This window comes from Canis lupus, chromosome 1 (genome assembly GCF_003254725.2).
Source record: "Canis lupus dingo isolate Sandy chromosome 1, ASM325472v2, whole genome shotgun sequence".
NCBI lineage: Eukaryota > Metazoa > Chordata > Mammalia > Carnivora > Canidae > Canis > Canis lupus.
In genome coordinates, this window is record NC_064243.1 from 91519314 (window position 1) to 91536431 (window position 17118).

The window sequence follows — 17118 nt, forward strand, 5'->3', positions numbered from 1 at the left end:
CAATAAATTGCAATGCAGCTCCAGATTCCACACAAAATAGTTCTGTTTTTAGAATCCTAACCTCCCTTCATTTTCTGCACAAAAGTATATTGTGCTTCCTAAAATTAATAGCAGCTAACACTTGTTAAACTGCTTACCAGAAGTCAGACCCAATACTGAGAGCAGTATATTCATCATCCTAAATACTTTACATAACACCATGACAGAAGGACTATAGTTACTTTCATTTTACTAGTAAGAAGCCCAAGTTTTAGGTAAGTGACTTGTGGTAGATGTGTGAAGGTCACTCATCCAGGACATGGTTGACCCAAGACATGACTGCCTGTTCCCATGTTTCTAAACTCCATTGTACTCTCTTACTTTTGAAGAAATTTAAGATCACATATGAAGATTTCCCCAAACATAAACCGTTTTCAGAGAAGAGGTGCAAAAGATCTAACCACCCGACAGGAGTATGAATTTAAACCACCCAGGGAAAAAGAACTTAAAATTTCAGTAAGAAAGGGAAGACCAAAAAAAAAAAAAAAAGGAACATACTTTATCATGGCAGAGGGAGTTCTTTTGCAATCTCAAGGGAAACATGTCCCAAAATGAGCTCAGTAGGTGTACTTTTGATAATGAAGCATTTAGTATCACAAATATAGGCTACTTTTAGTATGACTTTTCCTATTTAAGGTTTAACCAGCTCATAAAAGAAGACAGATGTGGGCAGCCCGGGTGCCTCAGCAGTTTAGCGCCACCTTCAGCCTGGGGCTTGATCCTGGAGACCTGGGATCCCATGTCAGGCTCCCTGCATGGAGCCTGCTTCTCCCTGTCTGTGTCTCTCATGAATAAATTAATGAAATCTTTAAAAAAAATTATAAAATCTTAAAAAAAAAAAAGAAGACATATGCTTTGTTGAAAGAAGAGAGTAAAAATGATAGTTTATGCCAATTTCTATGATCATTAACCCACCCCCTGCCAACTCTGCTGTCCTTAAGAAAAACCACTTTGGGATATAGTACCTTTACAACAATCGCCTTCTTGGGGAAAAAAAAAAAAAAAAAAAAACATCACAAAACAAACAAAACCAACAAAACAAAGTGCTAGGGGAGTATGCAGTAAAGAACTATAAATGGCTATTTCTAATTAACATTTTTTTCCCTTCATGTGAAGAAGTAAAGGGGAGCAGAAAGCCAGCAATTCCTCAATGTACCTAACTTGCTCTGCAGAGGCTACACTGAAAGGTTAAGATACTGCACAGGGCTTTGGCAGAAAGGGTTCCACCTCAACACCAGGAGCTAGGAATTCCAAAATACACACAAAATCCAAGTATAAGTACTACTTGGGACTAGTCCCCAGTTTCACTGAACTTCTCCTGCCTTTCAGTTTGTCATTAAAAAATTCAGAATCTAAACTTATGCTCATTTAAGGTTTTTAAGAGGGTGCGATGCTTATAAATAATCCTAAGAAACTAAAAAATCTTTACTTAAAAATGTGATATTATTTGGGGTTCCTGGGTAGCTCAGTTCGTTAAGCATCCAACTCTTGATTTCAGCTCATGTCATCATCTCTGGGTTGTAGGATCCAGCCCCATGTCAGGCTCCACATGGAGATCTGCTAGGGTGTGGAGCCTGCTCAGGATTCTTTCTCCCTCTACCCCTTCCCACTTTAAAAAAATGTGATATCATTTAATTCTCTCCACCTCACTCTCATTCAGCTTTCCTATCATGAAAGACACTCATTTTGGAGAAAATAAAGCAGTATGAGCATGGCTGTATTACGGAGTACTAATTCACTTCTTTTTAACCTGGATTAGACAGAAAGGAGAGAAATTTCTGGATGACCCCCCCCCCCCAAAAAAACACTAATGAGTAATGAGTATAGTAACATGTAGAAATAGGTAAGGGTTAGCTATGGTACAGCTGACTGTGTGCTTGACTCAATCTTTGAGTTCGAGCTATGTAGCCTTTGGCAAATCTGTTCATTCCTCTGAATATCAACTCACTCATCTATAGAAGGAAATGATACACCTGCCTGATTTCCGGGTCATTACCAGGAGCAAATGAGAAAAATCCATGCTGCAAATTGAAAAACTATCAAGTAATTATGTCCATATTAAGAACACACCTCTCAATTTGCAGGATCTTTAACTGGAGAGATTAAGTAAAGCTGTTGGGGTCATGATTTTGGCATCCTCGAGAGAGGGAGAACCTCAACAACAAAGGTTCAATTTTAAAGGTTTTCAATGTAGCTACCCCTTCTTATAAGAATTAACAGAGAAAATCACAAGACCCATTTGTTTTAACTTCTTTGTGTGCTTCACTCTAGAGCAGGCATGTGGACTGAAGCAGAGCATGGGAAGATTAAACCTCTTCCTCTGAAGAGGTTTGCAAAGTTCTGACCTCCTTGTGTTGGACCCTTAGGAAATTCACAGGCATTTCTGTTTTAACAACTACCTTTTAAAAAGGAAAAGTGAAGGTCAGAATAAAGGGTTCCTCTTGCTCTTCCCCACACTGGAAGCAGAGGGAGAGCGCACTTCTGGCACTTTCAGTGGGAAGAGGACGTGTAGAAAGCAGTTCAGATACTGAGGACAGAGCCTATGGTGTGCACATCTCTCTGCGGGGCAGCGTGTGGGGACAGAAAGAGATGTGCACCAGCCTTAACCTTAGGGAGCCAACATCTAGTGCAAAGAGGCAACAGAAATGTAATAAAAAATGAAAAATACAGATGAGAGGCAAAGAATGGTTAAGTATAAAAGGAAGAGGAGTAGGCAAGGACTGCAGCCCCTTAAGAGATTCTTCTAAAACTACCATGATTTCGTCCAGAGGTACACCTCTCTGACTATAATGGAACAACTGGAAGGTACAGTTGAATGAGTGTCATTTCAGTTATCCAAGATGAAAAAGTTCTGGAGAATGGCTCCACAACAATGTGCAGACACTTAATACTACTGAACTTAATGCTTAAGATGGCTCAGTTTCTCTCTCTCAGTCCTCTTCACCAATGTCAACCACACCCTCCCCCTTCCCTCTGGCAACTATCAGTTTGTTCTCTGTATTTATGCCATTTATTTTACTTTAGAAAAAAGAATAAGTCACAGGGCTGTAAAGTACAGCATAGGAAACAGAGTCAACAATATTGTAATAACCTTGTATGGTGACCCATGGTGACTGCATTTATTGTGGTGAACATGGAGTAATGTATATAATTGTCCAATCACTAGGCTGTACACCTGGAACTAATAAAATATTGTATGCCAACTTTACTTCAATAAAAAAAAAGTGTGCAAAAAAAAGGGGAAAGGTTAAGATGGTAAATTTTATATTATGTATATTTTACCACAATGAAAGGTCAACAAAAGCAAAAACAAGAGAATCTATCACTATGAAGCTCAGATTCGAGAAGCTGGCAGCTACCACCTTGGACTGGTAGCTCCAGCCTCGTTTCCCCACAGCCCACCCCTCACACCTGGCCCACCTCTTATTTTACCTGCCTGATCAATGAAAGGGTCTATATTTGGGAGCCCCAGGCCACATCATGATCAACTGCTAAATGAATGATGGCAAAGAGAAACTACAAGAGCTGCGAGGAGTGGTGGAGACCCGGGCTAGCTAGGAGACCACAGAAAAGTATCTAGAGACTGAACTGGCACTTATTCTTAAAAGAGAGAAGGAAGAGTCTTTATTAGGCTAGATTTCAACCTGACGTTCCAGGAAACCCAGTTACTCTGAGCAGAATGCTTAGCAACAGAAAGCTGTCTTGGCTATTTTTAAAAGCACTGCATAATGCAACAGGTTTTGTAGTGGCTGGGGGGGAAATATGGCACATGACTCTACATAATATAAACGTATGTGCAGCGTATCTGACAACCCATCGATTGTGCTAAGTAAATGCCTTAGAAAAACAAGAAGACATACAGGAATGCTCATAAAATTTGAATAGCAAAAAATAATGAAAATGTCAATTTTTTAAAAACTGTAAACAATCTAAGTCTCCACCAACAGAAAAAAGGAAAAATAATTTACCATATACTCATAGTAGTATGCCACACTATTTGGCACTGAAAATCAGTGATTTAGAACAGAGTGGGCAAACCACAGCTCATGGGTCAAATCCAGCCTGCAGTTTGTTTTCACACATCCTATGAGATGAAAATGGTTTTCATATTTTAAAGGGTCATTAAAAACAAAACCAACCAAGAATAGGCGACAGAATCATATAATGCTCACAAAGCCTAAAATAATTACAACCTGGCCTTTTATTAAAAAAAGACTTGCTGAGCCCAATGAACCTCACAAACCTAACACCAAAAGAAAAATGCAAGTCATAGAAAAAAACATAGAAGATATCACTTCTATAGAATTTGTAAACATGCAAAACAGTATCATATTCATCTATATATAGTGAAAGGGTAAGAAAATGCACACAAACAATAAATAACAGAATTCATCACCATGAGAGTGAGATATGCAATCAGGGACAGGTTCACAAAAGGGCTGAACTCCCAAGTATCTCTGTCAAGTTTTACTTCTTTGTCAGATGGTGGGAGGCTGAGTGTTTGCTGTATTATTCTTAGGACCTTTCTGTAGAGAACATATTTTAAAGTAAACATCAATACTTAATCACTTTCAGACAGCAAGTGGTCAGGGTACTTCTCTCCTCTTCAGAGGAACACTGCTGTCAAACCAGCTGTTATCCTAACAATAATTCCAGGGGTAAACGGATCAAGTTTTATAAGCATGTTTATTCTGGAAAAGTAAAGTGGGTGGGAAATGATGAAGGCTCAGCTGATCAGGCTGTAATTTTGACCTGACGTTTCAAGAAGTCTGGTTACCCTGAACAGAATGCTTACTAGCAATACTATGCTTCCTTGGGTATTTTTAAAAAGCACTGGGTATTTTTAAAAAGCACTGGATACTGGAACAGGTTTTGTGGTGGTGGAAAAAACTGCAGGAGCAGTTAGCATTTCCGAATTTTATTACTAGTTCTATAGTTTAATGATACAGAGAACCTGTTGAGCATTTTTGTCTGTTAGAAGTGAGTGTTCAGCACATCAGGCCATTCTCAGGGAAAGCTGCCTTAAGTATGAGAAAGTCATCAGGAATGTAGCCCAAGTAGTTGTGGGAAGTAAATCAGTAAGCATAAGGAATTAAAGCTGTTTCAATGGCAACTTTAAGTGGGATGCATGTTTGGAAAAAATTAATCTAGCAGACAATTGTGGCAAATCCTAAAGGAAGTCTGGTTTCTCTTGAAATCCATTTGGAACACTTATGCAAATTTTAGTTGTCGTGAAAATATTAAACAAAAGCAAACTTTCAATAGCCCAGCCTGTTTCCATTTTTGTGAAACAACTTTATTCATTTTGCCAATTTATGGCCTCACATCTCTGTCACCAGAATGAAAAACAATCATTATTGATTGGAGTCAAAGGGGTAATAAAGTCACAAGGAACATGCCAAAATACTCAGTTTGTGACATGAAAAGTCTTGCCAACTTGTTTCTTCCCACAATCCCATCCCAAAGAAAGTCATCACAATCTTAAAACAGTCAAGAGGAAAGTCGGAACATGACAGCAAGGGCATGAGAAATTCACACACACTGGGACCTACAGCTGGCACCGGATCCTGCACTAGCTGGCCCATTTTCCCTCTACACCAGCTCTGCTATTCCCGAGAGGCTGCAGAGAGAGGCCACAGCACCACCACATGCCGACAGGTAAAGTCTCTCTCTGAACATCCATAAGGCTTCTCCCCGCTGATGGTGGAAAGTAGCTTTTGTGACAGAGATTTCCCTAAGGGCCCTATCTATGCATATCAAACAAAGGTCTGTGTAATGTCTAGATGGATAATCTATGTCTATACAGATCATACGGTTTCTAAAAGTGTTCCTAACTTTGGTCACTGCCACCAATGTTGCAACTGCTTATCCTTACCCCGGCAACCCCTATCACACAGTCCACGCCACTGGCACACTACAGAGATAGGAAGGGAAGAAAGTCAGAAAAGAGACAAGTATTGAAAAATGCAGTTTTTACTTTGAAATGCTTTTAAGCAAAAAGATAACAATTTTTCCGAGGGCAAACTTAGGGTTAAATGAACTGCATTTAATTATTACCAGCCTGTGGTCATTGTACCACGCTAGAAGGAACTGCTGAAATGAAAAAAAGGAAGCTTGTCTGTAAATTTTAGAAAGAATTTTTAATAGGACTCTGAAAAAGCTTTCATGAAAGCTCTAAGGAGCAACACAGTTTTTCTTCTCCAGCTCAATCCAGCACAGATGCACTGATAAACTGGGGAACTGTGCAAAGGTAATTTCTCCAAAGGGAGAAGAGGAGAAAGGACATCTTTTGTCTGTGAGTTCCTGAGTAACTTAAGAATTACTATGACAGGGGATCCCTGGGTGGTGCAGCGGTTTGGCGCCTGCCTTTGGCCCAGGGCGCGATCCTGGAGACCCGGGATCGAATCCCACATCAGGCTCCCGGTGCATGGAGCCTGCTTCTCCCTCTGCCTATGTCTCTGCCTCTCTCTCTCTCTCTCTGTGACTATCATAAATAAATAAAAATTAAAAAAAAAAAAAAAAAAAAAAAAGAATTACTATGACAATAAATTTCTGATGACACCTGAACACTGCACTTCTCATTTTTCATTTAGTACATCATATGATCTAAAAGTCGTGTTATGGGGCACTGGTTAAGCATCTGCCTTCGGCTCAGATCATGATCTTGAAGTCCAAGGATCAAGTCCCACATTTGGCTCCTTGCTTGGCAGGGAGTCTACTTCTTCCTCTCCCTTTGCCCCTCCCCCACTCATTCATTTTCCCCTCTCTCTTTCATAAAGAAAATCTTTAAAAGAAAGAAATATATAAAAACCTTTAGGTTATCCTAATTTAATCAATCTTTTAAAATTTAAAATATTATTAATAGCAAGTTACAAGATTGTGGTTTATACAGAAAAAAAGCAAATGCCCCAAAATAGAACTGAGACAACTAAAAAAAAAGAAAAAATAACAAAATATGGGCAGAAAGCATACTTCGACGTCTTTACACATACAGGTGTGAAATCAAATGGACATAGATGCAAACGAGATAGATCAATTTAATCTATATTCAAGAGCATCAGAATTACTTACTGATATGATTATCTGCTTCACAAGCTTAGTATCATCGATACAATCAAAGGCCGCCAGTAAGACCAAATGGGAGTACTGACCCTGAAATGGAAGCCAGGAAAAGTTAGAAAAATGTATCCTTTTTTATTCCACCCAAGGAGGCACTTTATAAAGGCTATAAACCTGACACCTGTCCAACATAATAGAAAGACAGATAAAAGCCATTCAAAGGAACTTCCTCTTATCAGGATTTAGTTAATTATATTCCAGATTGATTTAAAAAAAAAAAAAAGAAAAGAAAAACAAAAGCACATTCTCCAATATCAAATAGCTGAGACTCATTTTTTTTTTTTTTAACCAGGATATAATAACACCTCTCACAAATGGTATCCTGTTAATATATAACTAAGAAAATTAAACTAGGGGCACTTGGATGGCTCAGGGGTTGAGCATCTGCCTTTGGCTCAGGTCATGATCCCGGGGTCCTGGGATCAAGTCCTGCACTGGGCTCCCCACAGGGAGCCTGCTTCTCCCTCTGCCTATGTCTCTACCTCTCTTCTCTGTGTTTCTCATGAATAAATAATCTTAACACAAACAAAAAAAAATTAAATAGAAAATCAAACTACAAAATTTTAGGTGAAAATGGAAAAAAAAGCTCAAGAATGTAGAAGTATATATATGCAGAACTCCAATCATGAAAAATAAAGTATATATACTCAGATATAATCACACACGATACAAAATATACATAATATGCATACAAAGAAAATCATGGGAGGAAAAACACTAATATAATTGTCACCTCTGGGTTAAAAGATTATATATGATTTTTCATTTTCTTTTGTATATTGTCTAATTTCTTTGAAATAATCCTATAATTAGAATAGGAATACTAAAAAAATAAACTAAAAGAATATACTTAGATACCATGAGAATAAGAGAAAAGTAACTGCTTTTAGAAAGTATAATAGCACAAGATCAAAAAACAGACACGGATTTTCACAATGGTCACCTCTTGAAATAACAGGATTACTTCTGTGATACTGACATTGTTCTGAAGTTTAAGAACTTATATTTTATGAAAAAAGAGGCAAAGTGTTCTCAGAGCTTATGGCATATTCTTTTTGTCTCCTACATAATGATAGCAATCTTTTTTCTTTTCATACTTTGAGAGGGTATCTGACTTCTGGTAACACTTATTCAGAGCCAGGTCTAAAGAACATGGCAGGTAATAATGTTTCAGTTGGAAATAAACAGAGAAAAATAACAAAGGTCTAATATCTTTACCACACGAATACCAACCCTCTCCTAAAAATGGGCATAATCACGAAATCACTTCACAGAAGAAGAAAAAAAAGATCACTTCACAGAAAAAAAAAAAGGACAGGTGGCTTGAAGCATATAAAATAATACTCATTAATTAAGGACAACAATTAAAACAATGAAATACTATTTTCCATTTATCACCTAGGCAAAAGTGAAAACCCCTGCTAGTATACTAATTAGGCAAACGCTTGGGAAAAAGCAGGCACACTTCTTTTGTCATTGATGAGAACGTACAGTGGTTGAATTTCCTTGAAGAGCAACTAACATTTATAAAAATTTAAAAGGCATGTATTTTCTGATTTAATAATTCCATTTCTAAGGATTCATCTTAGAGGTGTGCTTCCACAAATGCACAAAGCATATGTGCTTGAGGACTACTTAAAAAACTAGAAACTACAGTAGGGACCAACAGCAGGGACTGGTTAAGTGAGTTATGTACATCACATGATGAAATATTATCTAATCATTAAAAGGAATGAGATAAAATGTATATATATATTGAAATAAAATGACCCCTAAGGTGAACTCGGTGAAGGAAATCAAATAGAGAACAATGTGCATATAGAACACAACCACTGGTCTCTGATTTTTTACATGTTTCTGCCCAAATACAAAATATTTCTGGGTGACACTGGAACAGAATTGAAGTGAGAAAAAGACAATTCTACAGTTTTAGTTGGAGCTTTTAATACACTTTTCAGCAACTGACAGAACTAGCCAAAGATAAATAAATCAGTAAAAACACCGATGAAATGAATGACACTATCAACCACCCAGATGTAACTGAAATTTGGAGTACCACAGCCAATTCCACAAAATAAGGTCTTCTCAAGATACAGACCATATATTAGTCTTTAATAATTTAAGAGGATTGAAATAGGAGTATGTCAAGACTCTACAATATTTGGAAATTTGAACAATTCTAAATAACCACAAATCAAATCCATGGCTTATTATCTCCCCTCCTTAGAAGGAACCCTTGAAATTAATGAATAATGAAACCTTGTCATACTCTGGAAACAACTCACTAGACAATCTCTTCTTTCATTTTGTTACAGGAAAGTGAGCTGCCTTTCAGATGGCACTCTCCCTAGCTGCCAGCCCTAAGAAAGACAACAGGTATGTACACGGTCACGCAGCACCAATAATTATCTGTGTTTGAAATTATATTTCAAGTATTCATCAGATGCTAGTAGTTCTCATTGGAGATTCACAGAAAATAGTTGTTATCATCTATTTAATTTTTTTTAAGATTTTATTTATTTATTTATTCATGACAGACACAGAGAGAGACAGAGACATAGGCAGAGGGAGAAGCAGGTTCCTTGTGGGAAGCCCGATGCGGGACTTGATCCCAGGACCCCAGGATCACTACCCGAACCAAAGGCAGATGCTCAGCCACTAGCCCACCCAGGAGCCCCATTACACATTTTAGTTGACCCGTAAATGAGAAACTTAAATATATAAAGCAACTCAAAAATGAAAAAATGTTTACTACTATATTCCAGAAATACTATAAGAAAAACTATTTAGTATTTAAATACACAAAAAAGCCTTTTTTTGTTTGAGGTAATTAATCCCTCAGAAAAATCTCATATCCTCTATAATTTCATCAGGAGAGCTATTACAGAATCTCCAAAGGATTCCAAAGAACTATAAAGCTTAACAACTAGAACTTTCTCTACTGACTTTACAAATTTATTTCAGGCAGTAATTTCCATGTTTAATAACATAATTGGACAGATTCTTTAAAGAAGTAAATATCAGGTCTTCAAAAAATATCTAATAAAAATGGAAAACTGTCACAATAGAATGTTAAATAAAAAAAGGAGAAATCTGGGTAGCCCAGGTGGCTCAGAGGTTTAGTACCACCTTCAGCCCAGGGCCTGATCCTGGGATCCTCCCCGCATGGAGCCTGCTTCTCCCTCTGCCTATGTGTCTCTGCCTCTCTCTCTCTCTCTCTTGCTCTGTGTCATCCACGAATTAAATAAATAAAATCTTTTTTTTTTTAAAGGAGAAATCTCATTTAGTGTAAATTTAATATCATAAAAATACAGACATATGCATAGAAAAAGACTAATAAAACAATGAACAATTTTCTTCTTGGCAATTTTCTAAAGTTTTCAAATTTTCTCTAATAGACATGATTACATTTTATTATTAAAATCAACTAAAAGAAAAGCCAAAACCAAACAAGAAGATACCAAATTGTGGTTTTATTATACTTACATTTGCCACCTTTTCAATGTAAGTCTTCATCGTTTTCACAATCACTTTCCTGTCCTTAAAAAAGAAAAATTAACTTTTAGTTATAGCTTAAAAATTATATACTCAATTTTCTGTAACACTAAATTTCTACCAGCTTGGCATACTCTTCACTAGTGAAAATAGTTATGAGCCAGCAATGTATTTTTAAGTACTTTCAGAGCTATTACAACCTGAGACCTGTTGGTGACAATGCACTGAAATATCAATATGGAACCATAAAATTATAAGACAAACCTAGTGAAACCACCTTCTTTTGCAGTAAGAATGGAAATAGCTTTTTCAGGGTCTGAACTATCCTGAAATGCTTGAGTGTGCAGCATACAGACGGTATCCAAAACTTATTTGCTGAACAGAAATTAAATTTGTATTAATTTAAAAAGTGGGCAAAGTACAACTCTTTTAAAGGCAAAACTATACTGATCAAGGAAATGAGGATCATGTCTGTGAAACTTCTGTATTTACAAGAATTTTTAACTTTTCCTTCAAAGTGCTTAAAACCCACATGAGCAATCAGATGCCAAAACTTCTGTGTAGTACAAGCCTCACATAAATATTGTGCTGACTTGCTTGACAGGTCCCTTTTCAAATGAAGACAACTCAAGCTTTTTTAAACTTTAATAAAAACTCCAACGAAGAAACACTAGGCCCTGAGAAAAATCCAATTCCTGTGAGGCCCTTAGGTGCAACTTGGCAAAGATAACATTGTTTATACACATGGGGGCAAAGACCACAGAGGGCAAGTCTAAGGGAAGGTAATTCAAGCCCTAAGGAACACATTTACCTTAGGCGTGCCATGCCACAGGCAGTGCATGGCCACTCTGGCGCCATCGTGTGTGTGCGCCAGGTATATCACTGCTTCCCGGATGGCTTCAATCATTTCCTGCAGGAATAAATAACACCAGAACTTTATTTTATTCTTTCTTCCTGCCTTTTTAAAATCTGTCTACTGAAGAGCACTGATGCACAGAGAATGAAAGAGAGTATAGATAGTAAACAATTTAACTTTTCATTTTGTAGAGAAGCATGCAGAGATAACTTTTTTAAAAACATATTTTCCCCATCAATAGCAACAAGAAGTGGTGGCAATTCTATTAAAATACCTGAGGAGGTTTACCAATATATATTCAAAAATATACATGTATGCGTAGTAGAGTCTAAAAGACTTCAAGAAAAAGAAACCTAGCAAGTGATTATCATAAGACGGAATTTGGGGGATTTTTTTTGGTCTGTTTCTTTAGATTATTTATTCATGAGAGACACATGAGAGAGGCAGAGACATGGGTGGAGGGTGGAGCAGTCTCCCCGCGGGGAGCCTGATGTGGAACTGGATCCCAGGATCTAGGATCACAATCTGAGCTAAAGGCAGACGCTCAACCACTGAGCCACCCAGGCATCCCAAGAAGGGAATTTTTAACAGTAAAGCCAAAAAAAATAAAATGTTCTTCCCTGAGTTGTGTATATAATGAGCAGAGAACCAAACACTAATTTCCCTGGAAAAGTTTCTCTATTTCAGCTTATCACTGGATTACTTCTAGAAATCATTTTAATAATTCACCATAAAAGCACTTAAGTAACATTTCCCTAAGAAAAATTAATCTATTAGACTAGGTCTTCATTTATCATTGGGCCCTTTCATAAAAACTCAGTCACTAATTTCTTACAAGGTAGTTTAGCTTGTTTATAAACTTTCTTCTTCATTGTCAATAGATAATTTCTTTAATTATATTTGGGAAGTCTAGCCTATAGATGTAAATGAGTTCTGACATCTAAAAGCTGCAGGGCCCCATTTTGGTTCATTTCCAATTTAAAAATTTAATCAAAATAAAGTCTCCAACCATGAAAGAGAAAGGTGGGTGCCTATTTTCATCAGTAAGGAACAAGCGATTTCACCCATAACTATTTTGCAATCTTTTCTCAGGATGGGTCTCAAAAACACAGGTCTCAGCTTACATACCTAAACTTACGAATCTATTCAAAGATATCCCATTGGAGTCAATGCCCCCAGGCCCAGGAAAGATTGGTCTCATTACTGTATATTCACACTAAGTTCCCAACGATCTTTTTGTTATTAATACATTCAACACTAAAAAAATATTTTCTACCACTGAATACATCCAAGTGCTCATATTCTCACTTCTCAAAATATAGTCCAGCCTTAATAAATACAGATGTGTCAGAAAGTGTGCTCTGCAGAAAAGAGAGAGAAATCCCCAAAAGAGAAGCAGCAGCTGCTCTATTCACTGAGCCACAAGCTTAAGTGAGCAGCGACTCTTGGAAAAGTCTTTTCCCTATGTCACTTTGGAAGGGTCAAAATTCCTATGAATGTTTAATCTGGCATATTTGTAAAAAAGAAGTCCGGGTCATTATTTCAGTTATCCCTTACTATTGAAATGAGGACAAAGGGGCAATGATTTCAGTTTGATGAGGCAAGCAAAGTTCAGGGGACTAAGTGATGAATTTTCTTCGTATTCCTATCACTGACATGAAGGGCAGTACAAATTACCTTCACTCTCTGTCCCTTATCCTTCTAGCATATAAGGTCCAGTTTTTCACAGTCCATTTAGTTTTTACATAAGTGTCCTCCCCAAACCTTTTATTTATTTTTTTAATATTGATTTTTATTTATTTATTCATGAGAGACAGAGACAGAGAGGCAGAGAGAGAGAGGCAGAGACACAGGCATGCAGGGAGCCTGATGTGGGACTCGATCCCAGGTCTCCAGGATCACGCCCTGGGCTGAAGGCAGGTGCTAAACCTCTGAGCCACCTGGGCTACCCCTCCCCAAACCTTTTAACTTAGACATGATTTTTGTATCAGCACAGGTGAATTTCAAACTACCTGAATGCTGGATGTCTATTTGTGAGTTAATTTTCAGTATGATTAGCTGGAGGATAGTTTCTGGCTTATAATTAAAATATAAAAATCCAGAGATTGATAAAACTTTGGTCAATTCCACTGTCTTCTGGAAAATATTTAAATGGTATTAGTAGACTTGTTTAAAGGACCATTAGTGCCCTATCTTCTCTAAATAAGGAAACAGGGCCTCTAGATGGCTCAGTCAGCTAAATGTCTAACTCTTGATATTGGCTCAGGTCATGATCTCAGAGTGCTGAGATCAAGCCCCGCATTGAGCTCCATGCTAGCCTGGAGCTTGCGAAAGGTTTTCTCTCTCCTTCTGCCTCTGCCTGTCTCCCTCTAATGAATGAAGAGAGAGAAGAAACAATAAACAAAACAGAAGGCAAGAAAGAAGGAAGCCCTCTTTAAAATTTCCAAAAGACAATCTACATCAAAGCAGCACTTTCATATTTTAAAATGGCTCTTCCTCTATGCTTGGTTTAAAAACTAAAAGTAAGAACTTACTGATCTTAGCTTTGGTGGTGCATAGGTGAAAAAGTCCAAGAATACTTTGTGCACCAATGAGTGCTTAATCACAGCCTCCCTGAAAAGAGAGAAAAGGAAAAGTGACTATGTCAGATCTGGCACTACGGTAAAAGAGACAGAGGTGGCTTCAATTGTCCTAACATAATCAGACCAAATGAGATGGTTTCAGCAAATGTAATCTGTCACAGACAGAATATATCTTTCAGTAATGGACTAAGAATTAAGGAAAAAATCAAACTTTCAGAATATAAAAATCTTTTAGTAGCCTCTACAGTCAAAAGCAGAATATAAATTTCTAGTATGTAATCAGCCAAGATTTATCATCATCCAAAGACACTCTACCATCCTCAATAAAGATATCTATGCTTTCACCCAATAATGGACACATAATTGATTAGAAATCCATATGGGCACTTTTTTTTTTATGGCTATATTCCTTCTGTCAAGCACCCTTCACAATGCTTAGTTTGATAAAATAATTTTAGCACAATTAAAACATGAATAGAACGAAATAGCATCAGCAACTGCAACTAACACCTTATCGATCTAAGCTTCATAGTGTGACACTTGCTGAATGCAGATGCAGAATGGAGGCTGAAGCTCAAGGCACCAAAGATGTGAAGGTGACAGGGAGTAATCTGAGTGGCTAGCCAACACAGGTTGCCTTTATGGGCACAGGACCGTTTCTGAGCGTTCTGGAAATATTAATCCATTTAATGTTCATAAACCTCCATGGAATATGTACTAATATTATCCCAATCTTATAGATGTGGAAACTGAGGCACACAGATGTTATGTTGCCCAATGTCACATAGTTAGTAACTGAGGGGGGCACCAGGATTCACACCTGGGCAGTGAGGGTTCCAAAGGCTATGCCTTAACCACTCTGCTACAGTACAAATGCTAAGAAAGCCACATACCTGAGCATTGAAGTTTTACAATGAAATAGTTTCCCAAATAGAAACTTCTATTATAAAATATCTACCTTTTCTATGCAAGGATTATATAACATTTTCTTCCTTCAAATACTAAGAAAAAACAAAGACAGCTTTCTTACTTTTGGGCCATTGGAGTTAGAATCTGCTTCATTTCATCCATGATAAGGTCTAGTTTTTCTGGCTGTGTCTCTAATACTTTGTCCAGGGTTGGGTGATCTGCAGACTGCAACGAGAAATATCAAACCCCTCTAAATTTAATCAAGTTTCTTCAACTTCAAAAGAAAATCAATTATAATTATTTTAAATAAACTTAACATAAAATTCAGATTTCCCATAATTCTATAATGAAACTCCTCCTGCAGACACACTCATGGAGTAACTTCATCTGATTCACACTCTGTACGCTCATCAGTGTATTTAAAGTACCCAAACAGGGATGCCTGGGTGGCTCAGTGGTTGAGCATCTGCTTTCGGCTCAGAGTGTGATCCCGGGGTTCCGGGATCAAGTCCAGCATCAGGCTACCCGCAGGAAGCCTGCTTCCCTCTGCCTCTCTCTGTGTCTCTCATGAATAAATAAAATCTCTAAAAAAAAAAAAAAAAATTAAAAAAACACACAAAATACGAAACAACCGACCAACTCAATCAGTTAGCAGGCACCTAGTACATTCCTAATCCTAAGATGAAGTAGTCAGCTCACAAATTCTTGTCACCATACGTTTTCAAATTAGGTAGCTATTCTTATAGTGACCTGTTACAAAAGAAAACAAGCACTAAGTTCAACCCAGGAGCTAAAACTGACTAGGGGAAGCAAGCCAGAAAAAGAATCCATATCCCTGGAGACAGAATGTGTCATATGTGTCCCAAGATCTGAAAGAGACCCTTTAATGATCCTAGTCCCTTTACTGGGCTTTTTCTTTTTCTTTTCTTTTTTTTTACTGGGCTTTTTTTGATTCAATCCCTGTTCTGTATCCAAGGCTGGTTGTCTCTACTCCCTTTCCTCCCTGGACACAACCTAGAGAAGGACAGTCCACACCCTGAAGACACACAGAAGGCAGCAGTGGGGAGCCCGAGGCACTTCAGCCAGAGCTGGCTAGGGGGTGGGTACAAAGCTTTGCTAATTATTAAGAGTCATCTATTCAGTCTACCAGAAATGGATGTACTGAAGCATTACACAGAACACTTGGGAGGGAGTAACAAGATAGTTTAAAATTTTTTTTTAAGATTTATTTATTCATGAGACAGAGACAGAAGGGTGGGGGGAGGCAGAGACACAGGCAGAGGGAGAAGCAGGCTCCATGCAGAGAGCCCAACATGGGATTCAATCCCGGGTCTCCAGGATCACACCGTGGGCCGAAGGCGGCGCTAAACCGCTAAGCCACCTGGGCTGCTCAAAGTAGTTTAATTTAAAGGGGATTTAGAGATATTGCTCTGGGAGAAAGAAATCTAAGTCTGATCATTTGCTCATCACACCTGAGACGAAATAATCTAAGAGAATAAAGGGTAGGAGATAGTCTCTTAATGGACCAGACAAAGCAAAAATATATCCTGAGAACAGGGCAATGGAAGGTCAGGAACAGCACACAGGGAAAGGAAAAATGCTTGCAGGACGTCCTGTGATGTCACCTTGTAAAGCTGAAATGTGTTGCCATAGAGCTCCTCTGTCAGCATGTTCCTCTGCTCCAAGATGGCTTTGTCATTATAGGCATACTCCACGATGGCAGATGCTTCTGCATGCCGGAGCATTTTCCTCACATGGCCCTTAAAGCTTCTCATTATCTCTGCAATCTGTGGCTTACTCCTATACCCAGTGTGATGGTGGGAAAAGAACAGTGACAGGAGAAGAAAGTTGGGTGGCAACAAAACATAACTTTCCCTGAAGTCAACCCATCAACACGCCAGGTGGTCAGCCCCACTGAAACGCTTATGAGAAGCACAGCTAAATGCACCGTCTTCCCGCCTCCAGCTTCCCAGCTTCCCTCAGCAGCTGGCCTGCTACTGACATCTGAGACCGAACTCTTGCTTAGCAGCTGAGAGATCTGGAGCAAGTTACTGGAATTCTCTGTGATTCGGCTTCTTTGGTCACAGAGCAGAAAGAATGCAGGTTGAGGTGAGGACC

The 17118-nt window shown here is 38.2% G+C and overlaps 1 protein-coding gene across 3 annotated transcripts in view; it reads right to left on the minus strand.

The window, feature by feature from the left end:
* PUM3 (pumilio RNA binding family member 3) overlaps nt 1-17118 on the minus strand; it is a 44677-nt gene that overhangs the window by 13722 nt on the left and 13837 nt on the right. For all 3 annotated transcript variants that reach the window (XM_025423428.3, XM_049092480.1, XM_049092481.1), the window contains exons 8-13: nt 16626-16800; nt 15122-15225; nt 14044-14122; nt 11465-11563; nt 10645-10698; nt 7111-7191 (exon numbers count right to left, since the gene is read on the minus strand). In XM_025423428.3, coding sequence (XP_025279213.3) covers nt 7111-7191; nt 10645-10698; nt 11465-11563; nt 14044-14122; nt 15122-15225; nt 16626-16800 — 592 coding nt within the window. The remainder of the gene's footprint in view (nt 1-7110; nt 7192-10644; nt 10699-11464; nt 11564-14043; nt 14123-15121; nt 15226-16625; nt 16801-17118) is intronic.